The sequence below is a fragment of the Zosterops lateralis genome (genome assembly GCF_965231275.1).
Source record: "Zosterops lateralis genome assembly, chromosome: 1".
In the NCBI taxonomy this organism is placed as follows: domain Eukaryota; kingdom Metazoa; phylum Chordata; class Aves; order Passeriformes; family Zosteropidae; genus Zosterops; species Zosterops lateralis.
In genome coordinates, this window is record NC_139762.1 from 46201145 (window position 1) to 46227917 (window position 26773).

Sequence of the window (26773 nt, forward strand, 5' to 3'; positions counted from 1 at the left end):
GACAAGCTACAGTATTTGCTCATACCCTCATCAAGGTTTTTGAAACAAACTAAACAGGTAAAAGAGGAGTAGCTTAATTGCAGCACTGAAAATTGTGCAAGCAGTCACACCCTGGAACACTCTCCAAAGTGGTGGTGGCATAATTCACAGAGGTGGCGGCATAATTCACAGAATCTTTCTGCCAACTTACTTAAAATAGTATTTTTACTTTTATAGTTCATTGTGCCATACCAATTTTTGCAATCAATGCAATAATTTTGAAATATGCAAACTTATTATGCTCTTGCACTCTCATGTATAGATGGAGTCTGTGACTTGTTTAGAGTGGCTGAACAAGGGTAAAGTCAGAGATATCAGTTTCAAGGGTATCAGTCTAAGGCTAGACCCAATTTTGTTTAAACTTTTTGAACTACTATCTATACACAAGTGTTTGTCTAAGCAGTTAGAAATAAACATTTATCAATGATCTCTTTGCTTGCTTCCTCTTTTTTAAGCACCCATTTCCTAATAAAAGCAGAAAACACTGTGGCAGGAATTACACTCAGGTGTTTTTTTTTCTTTCATTCAAGCCACTCAATTGGAAAAAAATCTACAACCACAGCAACATGATAAAGTTGCAATCATTATGCTTCTAAGCTAAAAGCTAGACAAAATTGTTAAGTATTCACAGTTTCAGGCAGCTATGCTATCCAATTTCTCTGTTGTTCACAGCTTCATTTTCAGAGAATAATAGAAGGGTTTGGGTCAGAAGGGACCTTTAGAAGTAATCTATTTCCAAACATCCTGCCATAGGCAGGGAACCTTCAACTAGGCTGGGTTGCTCAAAGCCTCATTCAAGCTCACTTTGATCATTTCTAGGGATGGGACATCCACAACTTTGTTGGGCAAGCTGTTCCAGTGCCTCATCATCCTCACAGTAAAGAATTTTTTTCCACATAACTAATCTAAACTGAGCCTAAACTGATCAGTTTCAAGTCATTATCCCTATCCTATCACTACAGGGCCTGCTTAAAAGGCCCTCTCTTGCTCTCCTGTATCCCCTTTTAGGTACTGAAAGGTGCTCTGAATTCTCTCCAAAGCCTTCTCTTCTCCAGGCTGAACAACTCCAACTCTGTTGGCCAGTCTTCACAGCAAAGGTGCTCCAGCCCTCTGATCATCTTTGTGTCCCTCTGAACTCGCTCCAACAGGTTCACATACTTCTTACGTTGGAGGTCCCAAAGCTGGATACATACTCCAGGTGGGAGCCTCACAAGGACAGAGTAGATGGGGAGAACCTCCCTTGACCTCCCTGGACCTGCTGGCTACATTTCTTTCCATACAGCTCAGGATACATTTGGCTTTCTTTTCTACAAGTGCACATTTCTGGATCAGGTTGAGCTGTCAATCAACACCCCCAAGTCCTTTTCCTCAGGGCTGCCATCAGTTCATCCTACACACAGGTTGTGTTTTGTATCCATCCCCAGCAGTCACACACCTACCATCATATCTCAGTTGGAAGCAGAAAGATGCTGCCATGGGGATTTCTGAGCTTCTTGTCCCACTGGCAAAACATTTCTCCCATGGTTATTGCAACAGTCCACCCACACAGACAATTTTACTTGTAAGACAGGCCTAATCAGTTACTAAAGACCTTGGAATTTCAAATATTATATCGACCTCACATTTCAAAATATTTATTAAGGCCAGCTTCTGCCATCATTATTACAGCACTAATGGGCTGCTACAAAACCAGGGGTAGTACACTTGATTCCACAGATCAGCTTCAGCTTGTCTCCCCACCCTTCCCACTGTTTTTATGTGATTGGGGGTAGGTGGAGAGTATATGTAAGATATTTACTAAAATACTTCATACCCTTTTTATTGAAGCATGAACACCAGGAACTCAGTTTTTCATAGTATTTATTCATGCTTTTCTTTAGCAGCTGTGCTCCTTACAAAAAGATTGTTCAGGTGCTTCAGAATGCAATGAAGCCATCTATGCACAGGTTTGTGCTGAGCCCTGTAACTCATCTCTTCTGAAGCTCTACAGTGCTACCTAAAGTCTACCTCAACCTACCTACTAGTACAACCCATGTAAATCCACTGCTATTGCTTTGGCATAGCAGTTATTGAGATGAATCACAGAAGTCTTCTCTAATTGCACACCTAAGTCAATACCCACAGTGGAAGAAACCAGAGAGACATGAATCCATTCACCATGATGAGGTATCTATAGGCTCAAACAAAGGAATGAATAACCACAAAGGTCACAACTCTACTCATGTTCCCCCTAGGCACAAATATTTTTCTGTCTGATAGTATGAATATGAACAGAAGAGAGCCAATCTCAACCATCTTAACCAATGGTTCTTCACAAGGGTTTTCTAGAAGCTTAAGTTGCAGCAAAATGATTTAATGTCTTTCTGTGATGCTGGCACATAGTGGCACCAGAAAACAGTGCAATGTGTCAGAGAACACATTCAAAAAAAGTGGATATGGAAAGAGGTCTAAGCTTTCTTAGCTGCATAGATACAGAAATTTCAGTCTCTTTGAGAGAGATCACAAGGAAAAAGAAATACTTCAGTTTCTCCGGTATTTGATAATGTGGAAAGGTGCACAGATAAATCACAAATGCAACAGCTGTTCTTGATTAAATGTTCCCTTTGTTTTCTATCTACTGCAATCTTGGAGACCAAAGCAATAAATCACAAACTGTTCTCTTGGTCTCCACAGCTTTCAAAGAATTGCACAGATACTTCAAAGAAGGTAACAAAAATAGCACTATTTTATTTGTTTCTCGGTACATATTCTGAATTTTTGACTTACGGAAGTATTTCAAGGTCTCTTCTATTTGCTCAGTTGTTAAGTCAATATTCGCATCAGGGGAAATGAGAGGTGTGTGAAGCCAGTCGTCGTGGTCATAACCGTAGATTGTATCTGCTCTTAGCTTATAATGAGGCAGCTGCTCTTCCAGGAGACTGATGATTTCAACTTCAGGAAGATTGGTACTATTGCACACATCTGTAAAAGGAAAAGGAACAATCTCCGTTAGTTACCTTGAGTACTGTACATACAAACTTTCAAAGACTTCAGTTTGTTTTGGTAACAAGATGTAAAGAACAGCTCAATACAAATAAGTTTAGAAGATAAAATACAAATAAGTTTAGAAAATATGTCTGGCACAAATTATCCCCAAATATCATATTTACTAGTAATACAAGGGCATGCTCTCTTAGTGACAAAAAGCCTCACCTCTAGAAGCAGGGACATTTATTGAGGAATAAGTGGGTTAGGCTAGGGAATAGAGACACGGTTACAAACAGAGTATGAAGAATTGATGTACAGAGGAATGGATATTTTTGATGTTCTACTTCACAGATCATTTTCAGCTTGCAAGACTTACATATCCTCCTTAACTTGGTCTTGGACCACAATTCAGTACCACTGTATTTTTTTGCCTTTGCTGCTGGCAGATTTTTCTCAAATGAAACAGAAATCCAGGACTGCAATAGCAAACAGTGTCACAGTTCATACCTAAGACACACTGGTAAAGATGATTACAGGAACTTCCAGGGCACCTTTTGACACTATCTTGACTTGCATTCTGTGCTGCAGCCCCTCACGCTCACAAATCAATCAGCTTTGCACACAGCTCTAAAAATGGATACTGACAGCCAACAACAACTGCAAAAATGTTACAAATAAAATTAGCCTTGAATTTAGGCCAAAAGGTAGCTGAGAAGTTTTAACACAAAAAAACCAAATTCAAGGTAGAAACTTCTTTACCATGAAGTTGGTCAAACAGGGGCACAGGGAGTCTAGAAGTCAAGTAAACAATGCCATGAGCACTTACTCTGAAAGACCTGCTTTTAGTAGAAGTCAGAACAGATTACCCTCCTGAGGTACCTTCTAACGTATATTATAATGAAGGATTTTGAGAGTGTATCAATACCCAAAACAGTCATCACAATTCTAAATATATGTTTAATTATCATATACAATTAAATACAGTGTCACACTAAATATTTATTAAGAAACTGAGCAACCCATGGCATGTTTTCAGTAAATACTTAGTGCATCAATCTGCACATTTTCCATTTCCGCACCAGTACAAAGAGAAAACATCCCGGTCCAGCACAACCCCTACCCCCACACACAAAGTAAGGAAGAGCTATCCAAGCCTTTTTGGAAGAGCAGTGCATCAGAGCTCCCTCTTTAACCATTGGCATAGCTCTTGCAACTCTTGCTGAGACTCACTCCAGATTAAACAGCAAAGACTGGAAGCCCCGAGTGCTCCATGTACCTTTACATTGCCATGACCAGGCTCGTAATGGTCCCCAGCCAGTTCCTTCTGCCAGGAACCCCATATACACCCCAGTCCTTGGTCCTGCCCTGTGCAGTGCTGTAAGCAGGCCTGTGCTCAGCTCTGCTCCCTGCTGACACTGACTCATGGTCCAGGCTTCCTCAGTGGCTGGCATTTGTCTGATGATCGACCCCTGGAGAGCCAATGTGAACCACTGCTGCCAGCACCTTTGCTCTGCTTGGGAACAAAGGGACTGGGCTGTGCCAACAAGGATTGTGCCCTTCCCATCCTGTCGGCTGCCTACAAGGCAGCCCTGCTCTTGCTGCTTCCTGACAAAGGCACCAATTTTTGTAAGAACTTATTCTTGCTGGATTGACGTAGACCTGCAATTCCACTGTAACTTAGTAGAACTCACTTGTGTCAAAGGAGAGAATGAGGAAGTAACACATACTTCTCTATACATCATTAATTACCTGGTTTTTACCTTTCTAAGCCAGGAATTACATTGTCAAAAGCATCCCAACTAAAAATTGCAAGAACATTACTATTCTACCAGACAACAGAACAGAGAATACCAAGATGAACTCATACTGTCAATCTCCTGCCTACAACATACTTTACAAAACCCTGATGACTAGAACTATAATCCACTTGGGAAAGTTGTGTTGTACTTTATGGTTTGAGGAGTCTGCTATTACCTATCAGGAGCTATTCTCCTCTACCTTCATCCATACTGTTCTGCTAAGTGTTGTACACACGAGTGACTACCAAGCCTCCCTGCAGTGAGATGCCCACGTGTGCATCTGTTTTTTCATAGAGCTCCATGCAATGCAAGAATCATTCGCACACATCATTTTAAGAGGTCCTTGCAACCTTCTCAGAGGGACTACTGGCCTACACAGAGAAACAAGATCTGCTCCCCATGCTTTGAAAGACAAGAGCCAGCCTGTAACTACAAACTCTCTGTTTTACTGGCTAGCTTTTTAATGGCTCACAGCATCATCTCAGTGGCTGCAACCATGTGAGTGCAGAAAAGACAGGTGATGTTCAAAAAATCCTGCAGATATCCATTAGACATTCAAAAGCCTTTCTGTGTACACGTACACATAAAAGAATTTTCTTTTATACATCTATCTTTGCATTACCCAATTGCTCTCAATCTCAAGAATATGGAGTTGATTTTTTTCATTGGGGTTGTTTTGGGGGAGTTTTTCTGGCCAAAATGTTAGTTTTCCTCTTTGGAATAATGCAAGAGTCTACACAGCCCAAGATGATGGTCTTGAGAACAAAAAATAAAAATTTTGAAAAATTCAAATCTTTAGTGTTTTTCTCTTTCTTATTAGCAATCCAGAAGAAACAGACTGTATAAATGACTTGAGAAAGTTGTACAGATAAATAAATTGGCTTGTTTTATCCCAAAAACTAGTGAAAAATGAATGCAAAGAAAGAGGCCAATAAAATGTGAGGAGGGAAAAAAAAAAACTCTAATCCATGCACACACAGAAAAAAAAAAAAAAACCATACAGTTTAATTGTGGAAAAGAAATCCACTGGAATGTGAAGGGCAGGCAGTAAAGAAATAAGAATTATCGTGGAAGACAAGTCAACCAAGAAAATTTTTCTACTCTGCCATATAATAAATCCTGAGTAATTCTAAACAATTCAAAAGGCCCAATAACTGGAAAAGATATTAATGAGCAATTGGAAAGGAAACTTTTTATGACACTATTATGATGCTGTTGTCATTAACTTCTACTGCAATTTTAAAATCTGTATACCAGCAGGAAATACGAACAGGCTCTGATGTAATTGCCTATTTAGAAAAACAGGACACCATAATTACACTTGTTCATGACTAAACATTAGTTCACCACTTAAATCTCAGCAATATTCTCAGTGCTACAGTTACACAATCTCTTCCCCTTCACTTTTCCTCCCCTTCCTTTCCTGAGATGCACACATTTATTATGAGAAGATATGCAGATACCATCCCCCATCCTCAAACACCAGGTATATTTTTTATAAGACCTTGATTGTGTCCCCACAGACATCTTTTTATTATTTCTGATTAGAACTGCAAAGACAAACAATCAAGTAACTTCTTTACTAAGAACACCCAAGGCGTCATCTGTGATTGTGATTTATGACTGGGTTAACTGATATCCAACAGGTATAAAAGCACTTCCTCCTCTCCTAGGTGGTACCTTCATTTTATCGAGAAAAATGTAACACCCTTAAGTTAAAACAATTAATCTTCTCTTTCCATAAAGAAGTTGCAAAACAGGCAGAACATTCCAGATGAGCTCTCTTCTGCATATTTATTCCCACTTATTAATGGATAACCTACCAGCTTGTTTTGCATCTCTTCATACGTTGGCATTTGACGGGCTGGTGCATTTCTCCCTTGCTGGACATATTAAACCTCTCTACCCCATGCCTCTCAACTTAAGACAGCCACTCAAGTTTCACTGGTTATTTCAGCTTGCTTATATTTCCTTAAAGGAATTTTTATTATGCTTCCTTTGACTATTTCATCGGTTCCCTTCTTGTAGGCACATCTCTATCCATAAATAATGCTCTAAATATAGCAAACTAACTCTTCACTGTGGAGACTGAAATGAGGGTGGAAGGATGGCTTCTTCCATCCCCCACTTTTTTTTTTTTTCCTCCCCACGTGCAGATAAAGAAATAATTTGCAGGACAACCGTGTGCACGTGAGGATAAGAGTTATCCGGTTACCTTGGTTATTTTCAGATGCACACTTACATCTTTCCTCTGCTTAAAAGTGAGGAAGGAGTTGATCACAGAGAAAATGGAGTGAGAAGCCTAAAACAATGGGAGCTAACGGTATGGAGACAGCACAACTCCTCAAGGAATGCCTACCTCCCTCTGCACACAACACAGAGATCACAAGGCATTTTGGGGGGGGTCATCCAACTGTCCTTTGCATCCTGCACTCACAGCCAGGCAATACATCAGATCATTTCCCATGAAGAGTTACATACATACTTAGCTGTCAGTGTTACTTGGATGGAGAACTATGCCAGCATCTCAATCAAGCAATTCAGCCTCAGTCAAACTAACTTCAACTCCAGCTAAGTTCAACATGAACCACAGGTAGACAGCTTTGAGTACCTCATTCCTATTAACATGGTCACCTAAAAGCATCTCATCTGTCAAACTCTATTCCCTCTGTTCCTCTAAACCAGGCTTTTGGGTTTCATATGTTTATGGCTATGGATGTATCTTACTGTAGGAAAGAAAAACCTAGCTTGGCTGATGAAGAAGCACTTACTCAATTTCAGCACAAACTTCACATTAGAACTAACAATAAATTCAGAGAATAAACCTAGAATAATGAGAAAGGACAAGGGCATGGGGAGTGTGGCAGTCAACAAAGAACACCCCAAAATATACAGAAAACACGCAGAGAAAATGAACCATACAAATCTCAGAACCTGCTATCTGCAGAAGCTTTTAAAACACAATGCAAACAGCTTATCAGTACAGTCCTCACAAAGAACATAAAATACATAGTTTCTGCCTGTCTGCATTCTGGTTCAAACCATCCCTGATCTTCATTGTTTTATGGATTTGCTTGCGAGCAGAGCTTGCCTCCCACGGTTAAGACTCCCAGGTCCACACAGAACCTGCTGAGAGTACAAACTGCCACCTGCCGGCAGAACTGCCTTAGTACCCGAACCCCCAAATACCACAGGACATTTTGCCAGCCAGTTTTCCACTTTCAGCCCACTGCTGTAAGTGAAAAAAACAATCACTGATAAATCCAGCCCTGCCAGGGTCAGGACTCTACTCAAGAAGAGGCATGCCAGAACACGCAAGTCATCGCAAGAAAGACCACAAGAAAACTACCCAGGGACAGTATCACTCCCAGAGCACAGTGCCCCTGAGTTATAGTCCTGGTGGGAGCCAACATATTGAAAACAGCACAAAGTGGCTGTGCTATCCAAAAGTGCCTCCTCTGAGCAAAGGGAAACGACTGCTGAACAGAAGTGGTGTGTGCAGCAAAACAATTCCACTCTGGGTGTGGCCATAGGGAACTGTTGGGCTGCTTGGCAACCTTCAAAACACAAGCTTTGGTCATCAGGCTGTATCACATGCCCACCCTGAGCATCTTCCAGGAAACTCCATCACATTAAATTCCAGCAACTGGTGCTCAGCCCACAGCCAGAGAAGGGCAGTCTAAATACTCTCTCCTTCTTAAACACAAACAAAGCAAACAAACAAAAGAAAAGAAATTAAAACAAACCCAAAAGCAAACAGAAACATGCCTCAGTAGCACTCTCACACAAATCCTTCATTTCTTGCAAAAGAACTAAAACATCAAAACTTGTCACTAGCTTTTGAGGCAGCTGAGGAAAGAGAATTAGATACAAGCACAGTAACAAAAAGAAGACAAGAGAAACAAGGAAACTCTCCGAAGAAAGCTGGAAGAATAAAGAAATCTACTACGTTACTTCATGGCACCACATACACCTCTCCTTGGTTTTCAGTCCTGTCCTATTTCCCATGCACATATTACACTCACCCTTGACACTTAGCTCTCTCAGATTTTTTTTTTTTTTTAAGTTCCTCTGTTTCAAATCTTTGAGAATAGACAGTCAATAAATACCAATTCCAAAAAATAAAAAGCACACAATACCTGCAATGGGTCACTCCCAGTGCTGGCTCCATACTAGTTAAGTAAAAGTGAGGTTCTCTGCCGAAAAGGGCTACAGCATGGAGGCTAAAGTCCAGCCACATGTAACACAAGAAATCGAAGTTCATCGAGTTGAGGCTATTCCATGCCAAATAACCAAAACATTTTGACTGCTGATTTTGCTCCATATGACACTGAGATTAGTCACCTAATCTATATCAACAAGCAGCCAGGAGGCCACGACTCTGTTAGGATTCTCCTTTTTCAGAAGATCCACATATTCCAGATATTCCACATATTCAGAAGCCTAACCAGATTCCAATGACAGAAGCAAGAGGGATAGTCTTTCTCAAAATGCTGTTAAATCAGATATTTCCTGGCTGCCTGGAACAGCCTCATCTTCCCCAGGCTTTCTGTCCATTTAGACAGTGATTGAACAATCTTGTCATTATCACTACAAACAGATCCACATAAAAATGAAAAGCAGAGGGAAAAGTTCTACCACACAATTAGGCTGCTGCCTATGCTACTGAAGAGGAAAACATGGCCTGTAGTCATCCATTATTTGAGTTCTGTAGGCCCACATAGACAGAGTCATTAAGTACTGACTGAGGTCTACAATTACATTATTTAACAAGTACATGCATATGTACAAAGCAATAGGCAAAACCCTAGAACTTACCATATTCCTATTCAATGTCAGTTCTAGGATGGCCAGAATGTGGCTAACCTAACTGTACTGAAGTCTTTCAAATAATACTGCTGAACTCAGGATGCGTTTCAATGTAAAGCAAGTGGTTAGATTCTCCAGCAAAGAAAAAAAATAAAAATCCAATTCACAGACTTGTCCAAAGGGAAAGATAGCCTTAGCATCCTTATACGTCTGAAATCCCACTGCTGGCTGCAAAGCCAAACATCTGGAAGAAAAGCCCTTCAACATGAAAGCTGTCTCATACCTCCAAAACTCGGACTCCTCAAACAGCCATGGCAGCTTCTCTAATTTGACTGGTATGGCATGATATGATTTGAAATTGCAAGTCCTGCCACACCTTTAACCAAAATCGTTTAAGCAGTGGTTCTTCTGCCTCTGAACATGGAAAAAAAATGCACAAAATTCCAGCTTCCATGGGAAAACAAAAGACTCCATGCCAACCTCTTTTTGGCTTGGCCAAACACACCTGCTCAAGACTAGGATAAAGTTGAGAATGTCAAAGCTAACACAGACGAAACCCCTGGGAATTACAGTTTCAATGTGAGGAATGCCATTGTTTACCAGGTTGAAGTCTCCCTGCTTTGGTTCCATCCTACATACACATTCTTGCTAGGTATAAAAACTGAAACAGATTTAGTCCATTAAATATTGGGACCCTACAGTACACTATGCCATAAATTTAAATGAATTTTGCTTTAAATGAAAGTATGGAAATGTTTCTCCCTGTAGATAAATGCATCCATAGTCATGATTTTGACATTAAACAGAAAATAAAAGGAAACTTTGCCACCATGGCTATTCTTTTAGAGTAAGAACAAAAGCTATTCATGTACCAAAGGCATGCTGGCAATGCACTGTTCAGCAGCAGTAAGAATAAACACATTCATTAACCATTAGGATCTTCCAGCTGCCAAGAGAGACTGCAAATGTCTCAAACACCCATTGATAAATCACTGAGTATGAAAACCCTGAAAGGCAATTGTCCTGCCTTTCCTTGTTGTTCAGCACAGCTACAAAATGTGCCAGCCACTAAACAATGGCTGTCAACAAAGCTTTCACAGAATCACAAGCAAAACATGAGAATTAAATCTTATGTAGCTTGCTCTTTACAGATGCTTACTTTAAGTGAAAAATGTGTTGTTTCATGATGGACACACACACATTGAGGGAGAAGGGTAAAGCTGAACTTCTTGTGTTATAGAACTAAATTACGGAAGGAAAGCTATTTTCGCATATTTAAATGCACCAGTAATCAAATGGAGCTATTCAGTCTTCCTGGACTATTCACTGCACCACAACATGAAAACAAAAAATGCAAACCAAAAAAAAATCCCCCAAAAAATTTACCAGGCACTGACCTTCAGTACTTTCTCCAAAGAACAAACTCAGAACACAGAGGAACACCTACTGCTTTCATGCATCCCTACCTTGAATAAAGTACATATTCAGGAATGATAAGTGCTTCCCAAAACAAGGGAAATCTAAGAAGAATGCCTTTAAAAATGTCACACTGTAATTGTGCTCCAATTGCAATTGTAATTCCAACAGTCGCTTTCATAGTGACTTCAGAATTGACAGTTTACACTAAAAACCATGTATCATGTTAAGAAGTAATAAGTACGAGGGCTAGATAGAGATCACAGCAGAATTCTGCTTAAGGGAAAACAAACCAACCGAATGTCATCCAACCACAAAAAAGATAATCCTTGATAAAATAAAAACATATGCCCAAGATACAGATTAAGAGGTAATGTAACAACCTGACATGAGAGAGGAATCAGAAAAAAGCACCAGGTTACTTGAAAAAGGTAAGAGCTGGAAAGCAACTGCAGGGAGGATGTGAGGGGGGGAGAATCTGCATGAAGCTGACCGAGAATGCACCAGAAGCCAGACAGAAAATTCAAAATAGAGGCAATGATGCAGCAGGCACAGAGAATAAGATCATTTTGTCAGAGTATGCTAGACAGAAATAAAGGCAGACTCATAAAATTGTTCCAGTCATGCTGAAGGAGCTATCTCATGTTAACAGGACTGGTATTTTCGGAATGCTTTAGAGAAAGGAAGACTGCTCAGAATTTAGCAATCACTGCTTACAGAAGTGTAGGGAAAGAGGGAGAAGAGACCAAAACTAGATCGAGCTTACAGGATGAGACTGCTGACAATAACTTAGAATAAAGTAAATGGGTTGAGGAAAGGACCAACATTCTCATAGCTTCATATTCTCTCTTCAAAGGAGAGACTAAGAGAGCTGAAAGAATAGGCAGGGGTGTAGAAGCTATGAAGGTTTCTTAAAATCATTAAGATAACTTGATAAGGGGACAGAACAACTGATATTCACCAAAATCCTGGATAATCAGGGCAAATACTGACAGAAACTGCAAGATTGATGTCACTGCACACAGGAGTAGCAACCATGAACTTCCAGGGTAAAACAATCAGCAGATCCAGATAAGAAAAAGCTACAGACATGTTCCAACATTAAATAGCTCTGCATGATGGGGTTACTTATGCTGAGAGTAAACTACTGAGCGTGGCTGAGTACATGATCTCCATATCCAGTATCTGCGGTTTTTGGAGTCAGAAACAGTCCTGAGCCAGCTTGTCCAATACAGCAGAGCATTTCTTATGCTCTTTGCTTGAGTTCCAACTTCACTAAGCAATATTTTTACATTTCTTCTCTCATATTGACAAAACTGAAAAAAGCGTGGAAGTCCCACCCCAAACCAGGAGCAGAAAAAGAAGCAAATGCTGGAGCAAGTTACACTCCACTAAAAGAGAAAGGTAACCACAACTGAACTTGGAGAGATTCAAATAATGAGAAACAATTCAAAACTGTTAATTTTTTATCAATTCCTTTTTAATCATTTAAAACTTAGAAGTCAAACAGCAGGCCTGTAACAGTCACCAAAACCAATGAGAGCAGTCTGTTGAACAGTCTCAGAATAGCAAGCACATGGTTGCTGGTGGTAACTCACACACCTAGAACAGGACACAGGACCAGCCACAGGTACAGCATCCTCCCCACCACCAGCATAACAGCAGTAAAGCAATCTCACAACAACCTGTAATACCTAAATCTCTATGGAGTTAATTTTGAGTAATCATGCTTTATCACACTTAAATAGAAGGAACAGAAAATCAACCTTTCAACACAAAAATATGCATCTTGGGGATCACACACACAATGGAATGGAAATTCTGTGGGCCCTAAGCATCTTTTATCTTTTAAAATAAAGTGATTACATAAAGAAATGGTCAGAACAACACCACTACATCTGTAGGATCAGTCAGTTATCAAAATTGGCTGATGTTGCCATGAAGAATGGTCATTTGGTGGAAGAGAACAGAATGTCTGTTTCATATGGGAACATATTTAAAGCCTGAATAAGTATAAAGCCAGAATGAAAACCCAGAGAAAACTTTCTGCACCCAAACACTGCTAGGAGATTGTGTGAATGAGCTTTGACAACAAGAGAAAGTTGGTTTCTCTGGATGTTATGACTCCTTCCACTGCAGTCACTGCAGTAAAGTGCAAGTTACACAACCCGCAAGGAAGGTCAAACAATACCAACTCTTCTGACATCTTTCTGCTGAGGAAAAAAAGAATTCATTGTTTCACCCCTCCTGTAATGTAGCTTTGTTTTTAGAAATTAAAAAAAAAAAAAAAAAAAAAAAAAAAAAAAAAAAAAAAACCACCCTACTTGTGTTAATTGCAACAAAGTAAGACACAGAACAGGTTATTACCACAGAGCATTTCCCAATAATTCAACAGCCCTCAGGAAATTGTCCTAAACAGCCAGAAAACACACTCCTACATGCATTTAGTAAGAGTAACTAGTACAATTAACAAATGAATCATGCAAACTAATGAAGGAGCTGGGCAATTTAAATTACAGTCCATTCATTCTCTCCCTTTTCAGAGAGGGATGAAGGAAACCTACATGGCATATTAAGCAGTTAGCTCTTGAATTACAAAGTACACCATACCAAAATCAGTGCAAATAATGAGTATTCAGACATGCAAAAGCAGACAAAGTTAACTTGCTGAGGACGTCTAAGAATACTGTGTTAAGCATATTTAAAGAGAAAAATAGAAAAAAAACAAAACCAAGAAGCCTCACAGAAATATTCTGGTAGTCAGACAGCTATCGCAAGAGTAATATCCAGTGATATTTCAGACTTCCATCCCCACTGTACTCCCCATTTCCAGGAAGACAGGATTTGTCTGACAGCAGCTAACAGATAAGAAAAAGGCAATCAAACTAAGAGGCTTTTGTAATTCATAAAATTGAGACTACTGCACAATTTGGTGATTCCCTGCTTTTTCATGTCAAGATTACAGCTCTTCCTGCTCTACAAAAAATGGGATGGGGTGGTGGTGGTGTTGGAGAAGAAAGGCCCCAGCTCCAGTTGATGTTTTCATCAACATCTGACTGAAAGTATTCCAGCCTGCACTGCAATTACAGAAAAGACAGACCTTGAAAAGCATTTCCACTCCCTTTCTAGCAGAAGGAACACTAGATGGTGCTACATCCGTATTCCTATCTCTACACTCTGGGATGAATGAGAGCAGTAAGAAAAGTTAAAAGGAAAGAAAAACAACTAGGACACGGATAGGTGCCTCCCATACCTAGCAGCACCATGCCACTTCCATACAGTGCTGCCTCACTGTCCACCAACCTCAGGGCTTGAGTCTCCTGCCTATTTACCTGCAGGAGCTCCATAATCAATAGCAATAGAAAACCTGAAGTCAGACTACATTGATCTTTCCCCCCAAATCTTGCTAACAAAACCTAGAATGAAATATAACAAAACAAAAAATCTATTACAACTGCTACTGAGTCAATTTCCGGGTTTATCGTTTAGAAATTATGTGCTCCACCAGCACCTTTTTCATAATAACTCTTAAAACATTTACAATTTTTTTTCAATGGATCAGCTACCCTACTTCATTAGCCCTTCTGTGCTGAAGTCAGCACAGATTCATATGCATCTACCTGCATAAAGCTTCACTTGCAGCACCTATGAGCTTTGGATGGTGCTTTAGTATCAAACTCAGTGGGAAAGGTGCTTTTAGAGTGCTGTCCCTCTCTCAGCCATTGGCTCCAGGAATTTTTCACCACACCGTCTGTGTCACCTGGGCCCAGCTCTACAGTGCTTATTGCCTCTGTTATGCCAACAGAATTGCTTTTAGGCCACACAAGAGGACTGATCAGAGGTGTGACCTAACTAAAAAGTAACTCTCATCTCCTCTCTGACACAAAAGCACAGCAAGGATTCTATCCAGACCAGTTCCCTAAAATACCTCTAGTTGCACTCCCACAGAAATCTGTTCAAGCACAATTCTGAGATGGTTTGGGGACCAGAAATGCTTAAGCCAACCCTATATCCAAGAACACATACTTAGCACAATCAGAATATGCTACGCCCTCAATTACATTGAATCGGCTCTTGGGTCCTAGGCAGGAAAGATGCTGCTGCTGACAGAGAATGCCAAAGTGCCTCTCTATTGCCAGCAAACAAAACAGGAAACAAAAACAGTAACAAAAAGAAAAGGAAGCAGCATTATAAATTCTTTGAGCATCAATGGTCTTGAAAAGTTAAATAGCAAAATGTGCACCCCATAACTTGCTATTAGCTGTATCAGAGATAGCTCCAATTGCCATTAGCTTGCTGCATTCCAGAAAGCATCACCACACCACACTCTGCCTCAGTTTCCCATTCTTTTCTTAACTGTGCTCAAGCCTTTATTTGCAAGAATTTTTGCAGATAACATGTACAATAGGCTGTAGGTGTTAATTTAAGACTATTTAAAAAATATAGATTACCATGACTGCTGAATTTCAGCTCTAGGATGAGTCAAAGCTTGGCATCAGAGGAAAAAGTATAGTATATGTAGACTTGATATGAGCAATTTTTTTCCCACTTATCAATTTAAAACTGCAAACAGTGCTAACTTGTCAATTAGAACTAAACAAAGTCTCCATGTTAAAGGCTCTGATAATCCTCACAATTCAATCAAGTATTTATCTTTTAGATTGTTTCAAGGCTATACACTGCATACCTGCACAGAATACTGATAAGGATTTTACAGAGGGAATATAAAACCAATTCCTTACTTCCAGCCTATGCCCTCTAACACCTTTAAAATGCACAACAAAAAGCTGAAGCTCAAAAATCCACAACACCAAAAAGAACCACCAAACAATCAACAAAAACACTGCTATTTCTACTGCAAGTCACATCATGTTTTCCTGAAGTCACAAACAGTACGAATCTGACACCACAGAATAGCAAATCCATTTGAAAAAGCAATTTAGGACCAATCTGTAAACAACACTTGGCTGACAGCTAAAACATGAAGGAAGATTCAGAAACTACATTGGGCTTGAAGGAACGTGAAGTAGCAAGAACATGCACTGGCCTCCATTTAATAAAAACTTTTTAAATGTTAAAAAGTGAGTTTGTCTTGTCTTTCAAGAAAGGGTAATCAAGAAGGCATCTTGATTCGCGAAAGAAGTTGGTTGTTATGGCTTGTAGTCAGAAACAGAAAAACAAAGTTAAATTCCTTTTAACCAAGGAGGGGGGAGAGTGGCTGAAGAGGAGACAGGCCACACCCAACAGAACAGATTACAAGATCCTTCAACAAGGGGCCTGGAAAACAGAGTTATATTACCCAGAATGCATTTATGTGATGTGTAGTTTCTAGTCTACCCAACAAAAATACCAACATGGAAGTCAAAAAGATGACCATTTTTGAACTAACCAGTTAAGAAGCTCTAAATCCATGAAAACAAGGAAGGAAATACGGCAAGTGAGTTTGTTTAAACAAGACATCTATTTTATATAGACACATACCCGACAAAGTGACTCTAGTGTTAATCCTGCTGCTTGCCTTCCCAAGGAAATCAGGGTGGACTTGAGAGCACTTCTGCTCTTCTTTCTATTTTCTTTTTTTCAGAGTATGAGCCCTTAGTAACTACACCACTGTTGGGCTGAGCTAAGCTAAGTCATGCTACTAAAGCAGCTGCTGACAGTCACCACTAGCCAGGTCTCTGATTTAATGACAATTCTAGAAAGGGCTGAAAGTAACTCAGGATAAAAGTATCTGGCTGCCAATTAGAATGGCCTTAGTCTTATTGCTGTTTTTCTCAGACATCTCATTTCTCCCTTCCAAAAACTCAGCTGACTCCTCAAACATTCCCAAAAGGGCTTGGAACTCACAAGGTCACATTAGGCTAAAAGAAGCCATGCAGCTCAGCCAACAAACCATGCATTTGGAATGGAAGCTCCCTGTCATTTTTTGGCCATAAACATGACTAAACTGAGTTACAATGATTATTCAAACACAAAAAAAAATGGGTTAGCTGACCACAGCACTAAGAATCTAATTCTATTTAAAAGACTATACTTCAAAATATATTCCATTTATTTGTATGAATTTATAATAAGGTATTCAACCTTTCATAAAAGCATGCAGAAAAAGCTACTCCATATACTTTAACTTTTAGTGTTCCAAAACAAATGTGAAAATGAAATTACTTTAAAAAGCAAAAATATGTACAGTAAAAATGTTACATCCTATTTTTCCCATCCCTTTTCTCCCCCAAAACAATTCTCATATGAAGATAAAACTCTAAATTATGCTGATCATTAGGACAAGCATTCCATAAACTTTAAGGTGCAGTATCCCTTTCTCCTCATCCCTGACTTTCGTTATCATTCAAACAAATTTTCAAATGGTTCAACTTCCCTAGTAGATTATTAGAGTAACCTGGTTTCACAACTGTCATTGTTCTGGCCTATTTGCAAGGACCTTAAGCATTACAAAGTGCTGTCACTGAAAATCCTGGTGCCTGTGAAATCACTTCTTAAACAAGAAAAAAAAGTGCAGAACAGCAGCAGCACCATCCATGAAGCAGATACCCCACCACAAACTTAAGAACAGAAGCTTAACTCTACATGCTCACCAAGGTAAAGGATTTGACTGCTTACCAGTAATGGTGCAGGCATCTCTGTACTCTCTGCAGTCTGGCACATCATCTTCCACGCCCTCGCTTACATAGTGCTCCTCGTGAATGCCTGTGTCGCGGGCTAGGACTGCATGGCTCGACAGCTCCGAGGGAGGCACGGCGGCGGCCAAAGTGCAGTCGTGCAAAGCTGTGGCGTCCAGCTTGGCAGGTTTCACAGGCTCGTACAATGGGCCATCAGGGGGACCAGCACTGCAGACTGGGGCTGGCTGGCACAGATGGAACTCCTTCTCTTCACTAGAGTTGGCTTCAAGAAGTCTGCAGAACGCAAAAGGAACAAATATTCAATTCAAGCCATTCCAAACAGTGTATATCAGGAGAGACGATTTCTCTTCACGTGTGGAGCAACTGCCTGTCTCTGCACTTTCCCCAGTCATGTGCACTCTGCACCTTGCACAGTAGCAAAGTGCCAGTCCTTGTACTGTGTTTTTTACCAACAGCTGATTAAACATCCATATTTTTGCCTACCCCAACTTGCAGTAAGCACAGTTCATTCACCTTGGCTCATTCACCAACTTTCTCTCATGTCAGCCAGGCCAAAGTTATGTGTAACTCAGCATCTCTATGAGCCAGGAGATACAGACAGGCTGCACATCCCTGGTTGATTTACTGGCACTTTAATAACACCATAATTTGAAATCAACTGATAGCAAAAAAACCAGCAATGATTAGAAGTTTATGCTATAACCGTACTAGACTTTCCTCTGCACTGTACAGCCCAGCCTCTGCTCCTTTTACAGGGAACATAGAAAACAAAACTCAAGGTGCTCTGAGTTAAAAGACTGACCACACTGCTGGTCCCTCAAGGCTGGATACTGATGTCCCCAGGAAGATGGAACTGGCCAGAGAAGGAATGAAAAAGACCGCATTTCTCCCAAAACTTAACCAGACCTTTTGCATAGGGAGCTAAAGGCACTGCAAAAGCTGGTGGTATGGCACAGCTTTTGATTATCAGCAGTGTAAGCAAATGCTCCCTACTGCTAGGAAAGAAAAATATTATCGTGGGATTGCAGAAAAACAGACTTGGGAAAGGACTTGAAAGACTTTATATATGTAATAGCTACAACGCATAAGCAGCAGCTGAAGAACAAGCCCCACAGGAACACCCAGACAACATGGGAAAAACAGGAAGACAGCAAGAAAACACAATTGCACTGATTTGCAAGCAGCAGGTGTGGGTGCAAGTCCATATGCAAGTGCAGCAACAGAACATGCTATGTTCAGTGCTTCACTGAGAACCAGAACAGGGGTTTTTTGAGAATTCCATGTGGAAAAGGCTCTCTCTAATCCCTGGAACATGTCCAGATAATAATATTTTGCTGCTGAAGTTACACTCACTATTTTGGCATCCTGTTTTCTGGCATTTCTAGCCAATAACATTATTGCTCCACCAGAACATGACAGTATTTCTAGAAACTCACTGCAAGACTCAAATATCAGTCTCTAAACTGTCAAGACAAAGATCAGGTGTTCAGATCTTCTGGGAGTAAGCTCCAGAAAAGTCTTGCAACAAAGCTGGAACACTGCACCAGCATCGTTTTTGTCTACCTATTTTTTCCCTTCAGCACAGGCATTAGAACAAGAAAAAGCAAAATTCTCTCCCCCTTTCAGAGGGTCTCGGCAAGGATACATTTGCACTGAAATCAGAACATCATAACTAGAAAACAGATGGGCAATATCAACTCTTGGAAAAACCACCCTTATACACAAAATAGCATTTCATTAAGTTTTCCTCAGTTACATACATTTGTATTCCTGCATGGTATCGTTTAACCTGGAAGTATGTCTCATACTCAGAGACTCAAAAACTGCATTTTGTAAGGACTGTAACAGCTAAAGGAACATACTAAACTGAATGATAAATTTATGCTATACCCTAATAAAAATTATACTCTACTGTGGCAGCAGGAAGAGAAAGTTTCACTTGAGTGCTTTAACAGAAAGTGTTATGGTTCCCCTGCAGAGCATCCATTATTCCTGCACTCTCACAGTACATTCTGAAAAAAACAATGGGCTTATTTGTACCAATTACTTTTAAAATGGTCCCCTTTCAAGTAGCTCTTTAGAAATAACAAGAGAGATTACTGATATTAGAAATTATTTGCTCAAATGAAGTTGGAATCAAAACGCAAACCTTAATTTTCCCCTCTGCACTGAAGATAGAAACAGTTTAAGCTATAAACAAGAAAAACTACTGGAAATATATAGACTGATTCATTAGACAGGCTCAATTTTGTCCTAGCTGCTACCACACATCTGTGAATTACATTTGTTTTGGGAAACTGTTAGATAAGTGTCTTATTATGAACAAGGCCACGACCAAGATTAAATAACTAAAAGCATCAACAGCACTTTTCAGCTTCTCTTGCCCTCCTCTCTCCTCCTCCCCAGGCCCTGCCTTAGCAACCTCAGGAAGCCAGTAGGAAAACAGCAATCCTGAATAAAATAACACTGATAACCAAGGGGTGATTTGTGTGTGGCCTTCAAGTGAGTTCTGGGAATTTAAGATCTTGTAACTTTTCTGAACAAATGACATCCAACATCTGACATACCTGACCACTATTTCTGACTCTCTCCCACATGGTTCTGACCAAAAGTGCTTTTGGCCAGAACATAACATTCCAATTTGCATTAGAAGTTTGTGTTGAATGAATTTCACCTCTAAACATTCACTCCACTGAGGTACCATGGAAGCAGTTCTCCCCTCTCCTCTAAGCTCCACATCAGCCCTCGGCTCTGTTAAGAGTAAATAGAGGTACGCATCCAGAAACAAATGTCATCTATGCTCTTCCTTCACACAAACTGTTTCACTGTTTGCACTTATGGAAACAAGAAGAAAATAAGCTTGAAAGCACAGAGAAGGAACAAAAGCTAAAATTCACAACAGTCGGACTGCCTGGTCTACTACAGAAACACATGAAGCATCTACATGAGAAAGTCAAGTTCAGGTTAAAGGAAGAGAATTTGCCTTGATCTTAAAACCTTTTATCATGGAGGAAAGAAAGTCAGAATAAATGTGTGAATGCTTCCTTTCAGACTTACTAAATAGCCTCAGATTCCATAAACACAGGGGAGAAAAGCTTTTCACTCTTCTAAAATCTACAGAGGCACTGTTTGCATGGCCTCTCTTGCAAGGCAAATATTACCACCTAATCCAGGCAGTGCACACTTGTCCTTTAAACTTCTAAGTCTTCCCATTGCAGAACATAAAAACAACTGAGCACTATTTACCAGATTGTCAAAACAGCCACAAAGATAAATGGATATGGTAGCTACTGTTCCCAGGAAATAAACAACATTAATATTATTCTTCAGTCAGTGTCACCAGGAAATACAACATTCATATGGTAAAAATCGTTATTGACCTCCTTGGTATTTACTCCTTCTGACATACAAATGAGGATATAAATCATTATTGTAGTTTTCTACTTAATCAGAAATCCAAACAAGTGCAGATTTTGTAAATAAGATTATAACTTTCCTTAATGAAAATCCAACCCATTTCATTCTTTCTATTGTGTATGTCAACAGCAGATTGCATAGAGGATTTAAGTAACTCCTCTCCTACCTAATATGACATAATTCAGCTTTTGCCTCAATACGGTAAAAGCTGTATTGTACTATTTCTCCCAGTCTAAATACAATGACAGTTTGAGGCCAATAGATAGTTACAGGACTAAAGAAATATTTGGTTTGGAATGTTTGAACTAAATTCTTCAGTGTAAAACTGTTTGCTGAAAGAGCAAAATTCCCTAAAGTTCATCATCTATGTATTTTTTACAAAGGTCATTCTACTCCGAAAAAACACTTTTTTGTCAGTTGTTTGTTGAAAGGCAATCATTCCAACCTTGCACTTTGTTAGAGTGCTCATATAAACACAAAGGCTTACAACTGCACACCACCTCTGCAGAATGCTCAGATTTTGGTCTAAACCAATAAATGTCTAAAACAGAGTACTGGCATGATCACTATATCAAGACCTTAAATTCTACATACAGGCAACACCTCTGCAATCTATCACTACGTTCAGACAATAGATTGGACCATGACTGCAATGTAACCAAGACTTGATGAAGTAGTACATTGGGTACTGACTGCAGCGTACCTGTGGCAGCCCAGATTACAAAAGGCAAGTTAAGAACTGAGCTGTGATTAGTCAGCACTGTGTTCCACTAACCAAAAAAAAAAAGAAAAGAAAAAAAAAAAAATTAAAAAAAACAGCTTTACCAGTTATCTAGGCAAAGCAGTTCAAAGCTAACAGACACATTTACATTAGACAACAGCCAAAATGCGATGGTTTTGAGGTAGCGGGGGAAAAAAAAATCTCTATAATTGTTAGCCATTCCTGGATTCTGGACATGAGAAGAAATTATTCATTTCTTCTTTGCAGTTTGTTTTGTGAGGAAAGGGTTAAGTCTCATACATTACAAATTTCATATACAAGCAAATAAAATAAACCACTTGCTTTTTCACTGCCATTTGAGATGAAGTTTTTCTGCATTCAGTGCTAAATTCAACTTAACTCTCAATCTAAACATATAAATGACTTTATGCAATCCTTCCTCCTCCATCAAAAGCAGAAGATGATACAGAGATATTCAGCCATGTGCTTACCTGGAGTCCAACAATGCTGAGTAAGTTAACCATAACTTTGAAACATTATTCTTAGCCACCATCTTGGATTGTAGCAACAGCAACCTACTGTAGTCACAAAAAATCTGGAACTCCTAATGTGCTACCCAAGAGCTACATGCTGCATCCCTTGGTGATTGTTGAGCTTTGAACCATTTTTAATTATCCAGCTCAGATTTTGTGATTCAAACACTACTTTTATTCAATAGTCTAAAATGGCAACTGGGACATTATGAATACCTTGCCAATTTAAAGAAATACTTCCTTAACAGACGGAAAAAATATCTTTCCAGAACATCTGACTAAAATCTTTCAGGTCATCCATTTGCTATGTATACTCTCATATGTAATTTAACTATGCTGTTTGGTTTAGAGCAGAAGCAAAACCATTTACTTGAGCTATCTGGTTTTGCATAACAGCTCTGATGCATATGAACAATCAATTCCCTTTTGTGTAAGAATCTGAAAACTCTACTGCAAGATGCACTTCAGATGCTGCTTGCTATATCACAGGGACATGAAACTTCAGGTACCCCCACAGGCTACATCACTGACAAGCCATCCGGCATGTACCTATTAAATTTTCTCCTTCAAGAAGCTTCCAACTGCACAGGTAAGTGGGGACATTCAGCCCAAGGTGACAAGCTAAATCTAATCTAAAGTAACTCCCTCAAATAAGTAATGAAGATTTAGGAAGTTTCAGTGTTTTGATCTAGTCACTCACCCCTACTGACCAAAGTATTTGCTAATTTAGACAGAACCACAAGATATCAAGGGATTGAGAGAGCTTTCTACTCTTCACATCTGCCTGGAGCTTCAGAGCCCTGATCCTGTATTCTCATTTACTAATTCACTAATTCTCATTTACTAAGTACTAACTGCTGCTTAAACACATCTGAGGGTTTTAGAATGTGCAAATTCCTCCCTTTTATGTACTTGAAAGAGTCCCACCAGAAACATCCTTCCTTGTTTTCTGTATCATGTTATAAATCTACTAAACACCTCTGTTTTAAACTAAGTCTGGTAAGTTTTACTATGCTGTTTTAAAAGAATCCTCAAAGTTTTTATCTACCTCCCCCCCAAAAAAAAAAAATCTTCAGATGTAAAATGCTCCATTTAGACAATGAAGCAAATCAAAGCCATGTATGTCTTTATATGTCTGTCTCATCTGTAAAAAGATTAATATGCTCACTCACCCTTCTTGTTTGGGAAAATAATCGACTGAAACAACTTTAAATTGCTTTAAGTATTCAACTTCTTATTTCTTTCATAATGCACATTCTGAATCTATAAAAGTTTGGGGGTTTTATTAATTTAAAAACAATTTCTTCGCTAAGTGGGTGGTTCAAAAGCCAGGCAAAATGCCTTCTTCCATTTAAATACACTGTCAAACCTTGAAGAAACAACCATTTGCAGAAAGTCTGGCTTTCACACATACACACAGATAAACATTAACTGTTTAACTTTTAGATAAAGACTGAGTATAATCATAAATAATTTTCTGAGTTGTTTTAATTGTGTGCTTTAGTATATATCCTCTTATAAACCATAGAGTTTAGCTTCTGCTCAGAAGCTGCCTTTTAAACATGCAGCATGCTGACTGCTTAGTTAAAACCTCTAATTCAAGGGATATAAGGAGTCTAAGCATCATAGATGAGTGATAGAATGCGAGAAGCTCTTTATTTACCTTCAATCATTTTACATAATTCTGTATTTCTCATGTTATGAGAGTTCCAAAAATTTTACAGTAAAAACTAAAGGGACAAACATCTTGGACAACTCCAGACTACACCCTTATCCAAAATTTTAAAGCTATTCAAGGTCATTTTAATCAAACTTCTTGCCTAACTTTCCTAGCTTTATAGTATATTCAGATAATATCCCATACTTTTTGCTGGGTTTGGATTTTTTCTCCTTCATTGTGAGGTCAGGAATGCTTTGACCTAGCCAAATGCAATCTTTCAAAAAAGTATCAACACTCAGTGTTAATGCCACATACTATGAAGGATCTTCTCAAGGTATATGCCTCCCTAAGAAAGGCTCTTCTGCCTATGAAACTATAAAAAAATGTTTTCGAGCTAAAGATCTGAAGGGTTTGTAAAATCACTTTAATAAAGCCTCATAACAAACAAGAATTAAGCTGATGAAGACATCCAAAATCAGAACAATACCTGGTTAACTGCCAGTGGCATGGTAACATCATTTAGAATAAAAAAGTCACCACTAGAGAAAAAAAAAACAACAGAATAGCAGCAGCAACAACTAAAAAGCTGCTTAAACCATAATATAACCACATACAGCTTGAAATCTCACTCTCAAGGTCCCCAAAGCTGCTGCTGTGACCTTGTTTAGCTTTATTTGACCATTAAGTCATCAGTCAAGACAGTCATGTTTTCTCATGATGAAAAAAACCTATGAAATCAAAACATCACAAATAATAATCCTCTTAAATGAAAAAACCACACCACTGCTCTCCACAAACCAAAGTTTCTCACCACTAGGATTTGGCCTTCAGAAGGAGCCCATCAGTCTCTTCTCCCCTCCAGGCAAGGGAGAGTGGAAGCCTACTGTAAGGCAAGCCCTGGGTTTGACCTTCGCAGCTGTGAGGGCACAAGTGTGCTCTCACCCAGCTTTATGTAACACTGCCCCACTCTGCTCTCAAGTTCCTTCAGGCAAATATTGCAGAGATCTATAAATAGTTCTTCCTTCTGTAAGGCTCACATTACACCAGGAGTTTTTAACAGCTCCCTCTCCTTTTATTAAATATAGGCCAAAACCCATGCCCTCCCCACCATCCCCCTCTCTCAGTGAACAAATAAAACTGCGAAAATGTAAATGGTGCATTCCCTTTCACCTCGTGTTCCTGGCTGGAAGATCTCCAGCTGTGTACCTGCCTTGGAAAGAGAAAGCTGTTCAACCACCACCACTAGTGCAGAGTGTATGAGAACTGCATGTGCAGGCAAACAAGGAATTCATGAAGAAAGAAACCAAAGCTCAGAGGTACGACAATGCAAAGTATAAACATTGCAAACGTGTACTTTCTTTTCACACCCATGCATGTGCAAGGTGCTCACTGAGGTGGATCACCATGAGACAGGTCCAAAAGGCATGGACCAGTACTTGCTGAAGATAAGATTTCATGACTGAAAAAAAGCAAAACATAACAACTAACCAAATAATTTTGGATTAGGCTGCTGTTACATTTAGTATGTATGGACTCCAGGCTCAAACACAGTGAACACAGAAGCTAGAGTACAAGAGCATCAGTTCTGGTACATAGACACCATGTCTACCAGCATATTTCCTTGTACTACCAAAAAAGGCAAGTATCAAAGATTTGTCAGAGTTCAGGTACGGAGAAAATGACTACACCAACAACAAACCAGGTCCTGAAATAATGAGTGGGAACAGTGATAACAGAAATATGAAAAGTTCTCTTTATTTATACACCACAAGAGAATGGAACTCCCCACTTCTTTACTTCTCCACAAACCTCAAAGGCTTTCTAATTAAGGTTTTCAGTACAGCTTTTCTGCTAGTTGGGGAGAGCTGTTGATTACCACAAACCCTCTGAACTGCAGCAGCTTAGGGAACACCACTGTCTCTGCTCTTGAGTGCAGAGCTTGCTTTCTATCCACAGGAAGGAGCAGTGAGAGCACTTCCCAGCAGCAGAGCAGAGTCACAAATGCACTACAGACACATGAACTAGCTACTTGTACAGGGGAAACAAAACAAACCCCCTCAAGAACTCACTGAAAAATGGCTGGCCCAAAGACAGCAGGCAGTAAAGATATTCAAATTAAAATCTGTTCCCATTCCAAGCTAAACCCCTGATGAGCAAGCCCAGCCATACTTTGCTCCTCAGGGCAACACTAAAGAGCGGGGAAGACAGCCAAAAGACCATGCTAGCATGTTGGTTTCCCACCTCCACTACACCACTGTTTAATCAAAAATACAATAGACCTAATTGCCAGCAAGTTAAGGCCAAGAGTTTTAGTCAAGTAACTCTAAACAAAGAACAGACTGGCTCAAACCAAATATTTATCATGGTTTAAAACCTGAGGGAGAGGGGGGAATTTTAATCTTGTTTTGCATTACTATTGTTCTTCTGTTACAGGAGGAATTTCTCACACTGCAATGACTTCTAAGAGTCTACATGGAGTTGGTTTTAAATTTTAAAAAATACCGATTTACAGGATTGGAAAAAAGTGTCATTATTTCAAATTCTAATAGCTGACCTTCTGAAAATATTTGCACAAAATATCATAACACAAGACTGCTGCTTTTCTTTACTGTTTTTTATTGCACACAGTAAATGAGAGCAGGGATAAGAGGAACAAAATTCTTTCCAAACTGCCCTTAAAAAAACCCCAACAAAACAAGTACAAACCTCAAAAACTCAAACCCTACACACCATAACTCCTGTGTCCTGATCCACTTATTTTCAGACTGAGTTTA

At 39.5% G+C, this 26773-nt stretch overlaps 1 protein-coding gene across 3 annotated transcripts in view; it reads right to left on the reverse strand.

The window, feature by feature from the left end:
* The window catches only part of TRAK1 (trafficking kinesin protein 1), a 125264-nt gene that overhangs the window by 62548 nt on the left and 35943 nt on the right, over positions 1–26773 (reverse strand). For all 3 annotated transcript variants that reach the window (XM_083859906.1, XM_083859904.1, XM_083859905.1), the window contains exons 2-3: positions 17649–17941; positions 2806–3000 (exon numbers count right to left, since the gene is read on the reverse strand). Coding sequence is in view for 2 of the 3 variants with exons in the window: in XM_083859904.1 (XP_083716030.1) it covers positions 2806–3000; positions 17649–17941 (488 nt within the window). In the remaining variant the exon portion in view is untranslated. The remainder of the gene's footprint in view (positions 1–2805; positions 3001–17648; positions 17942–26773) is intronic.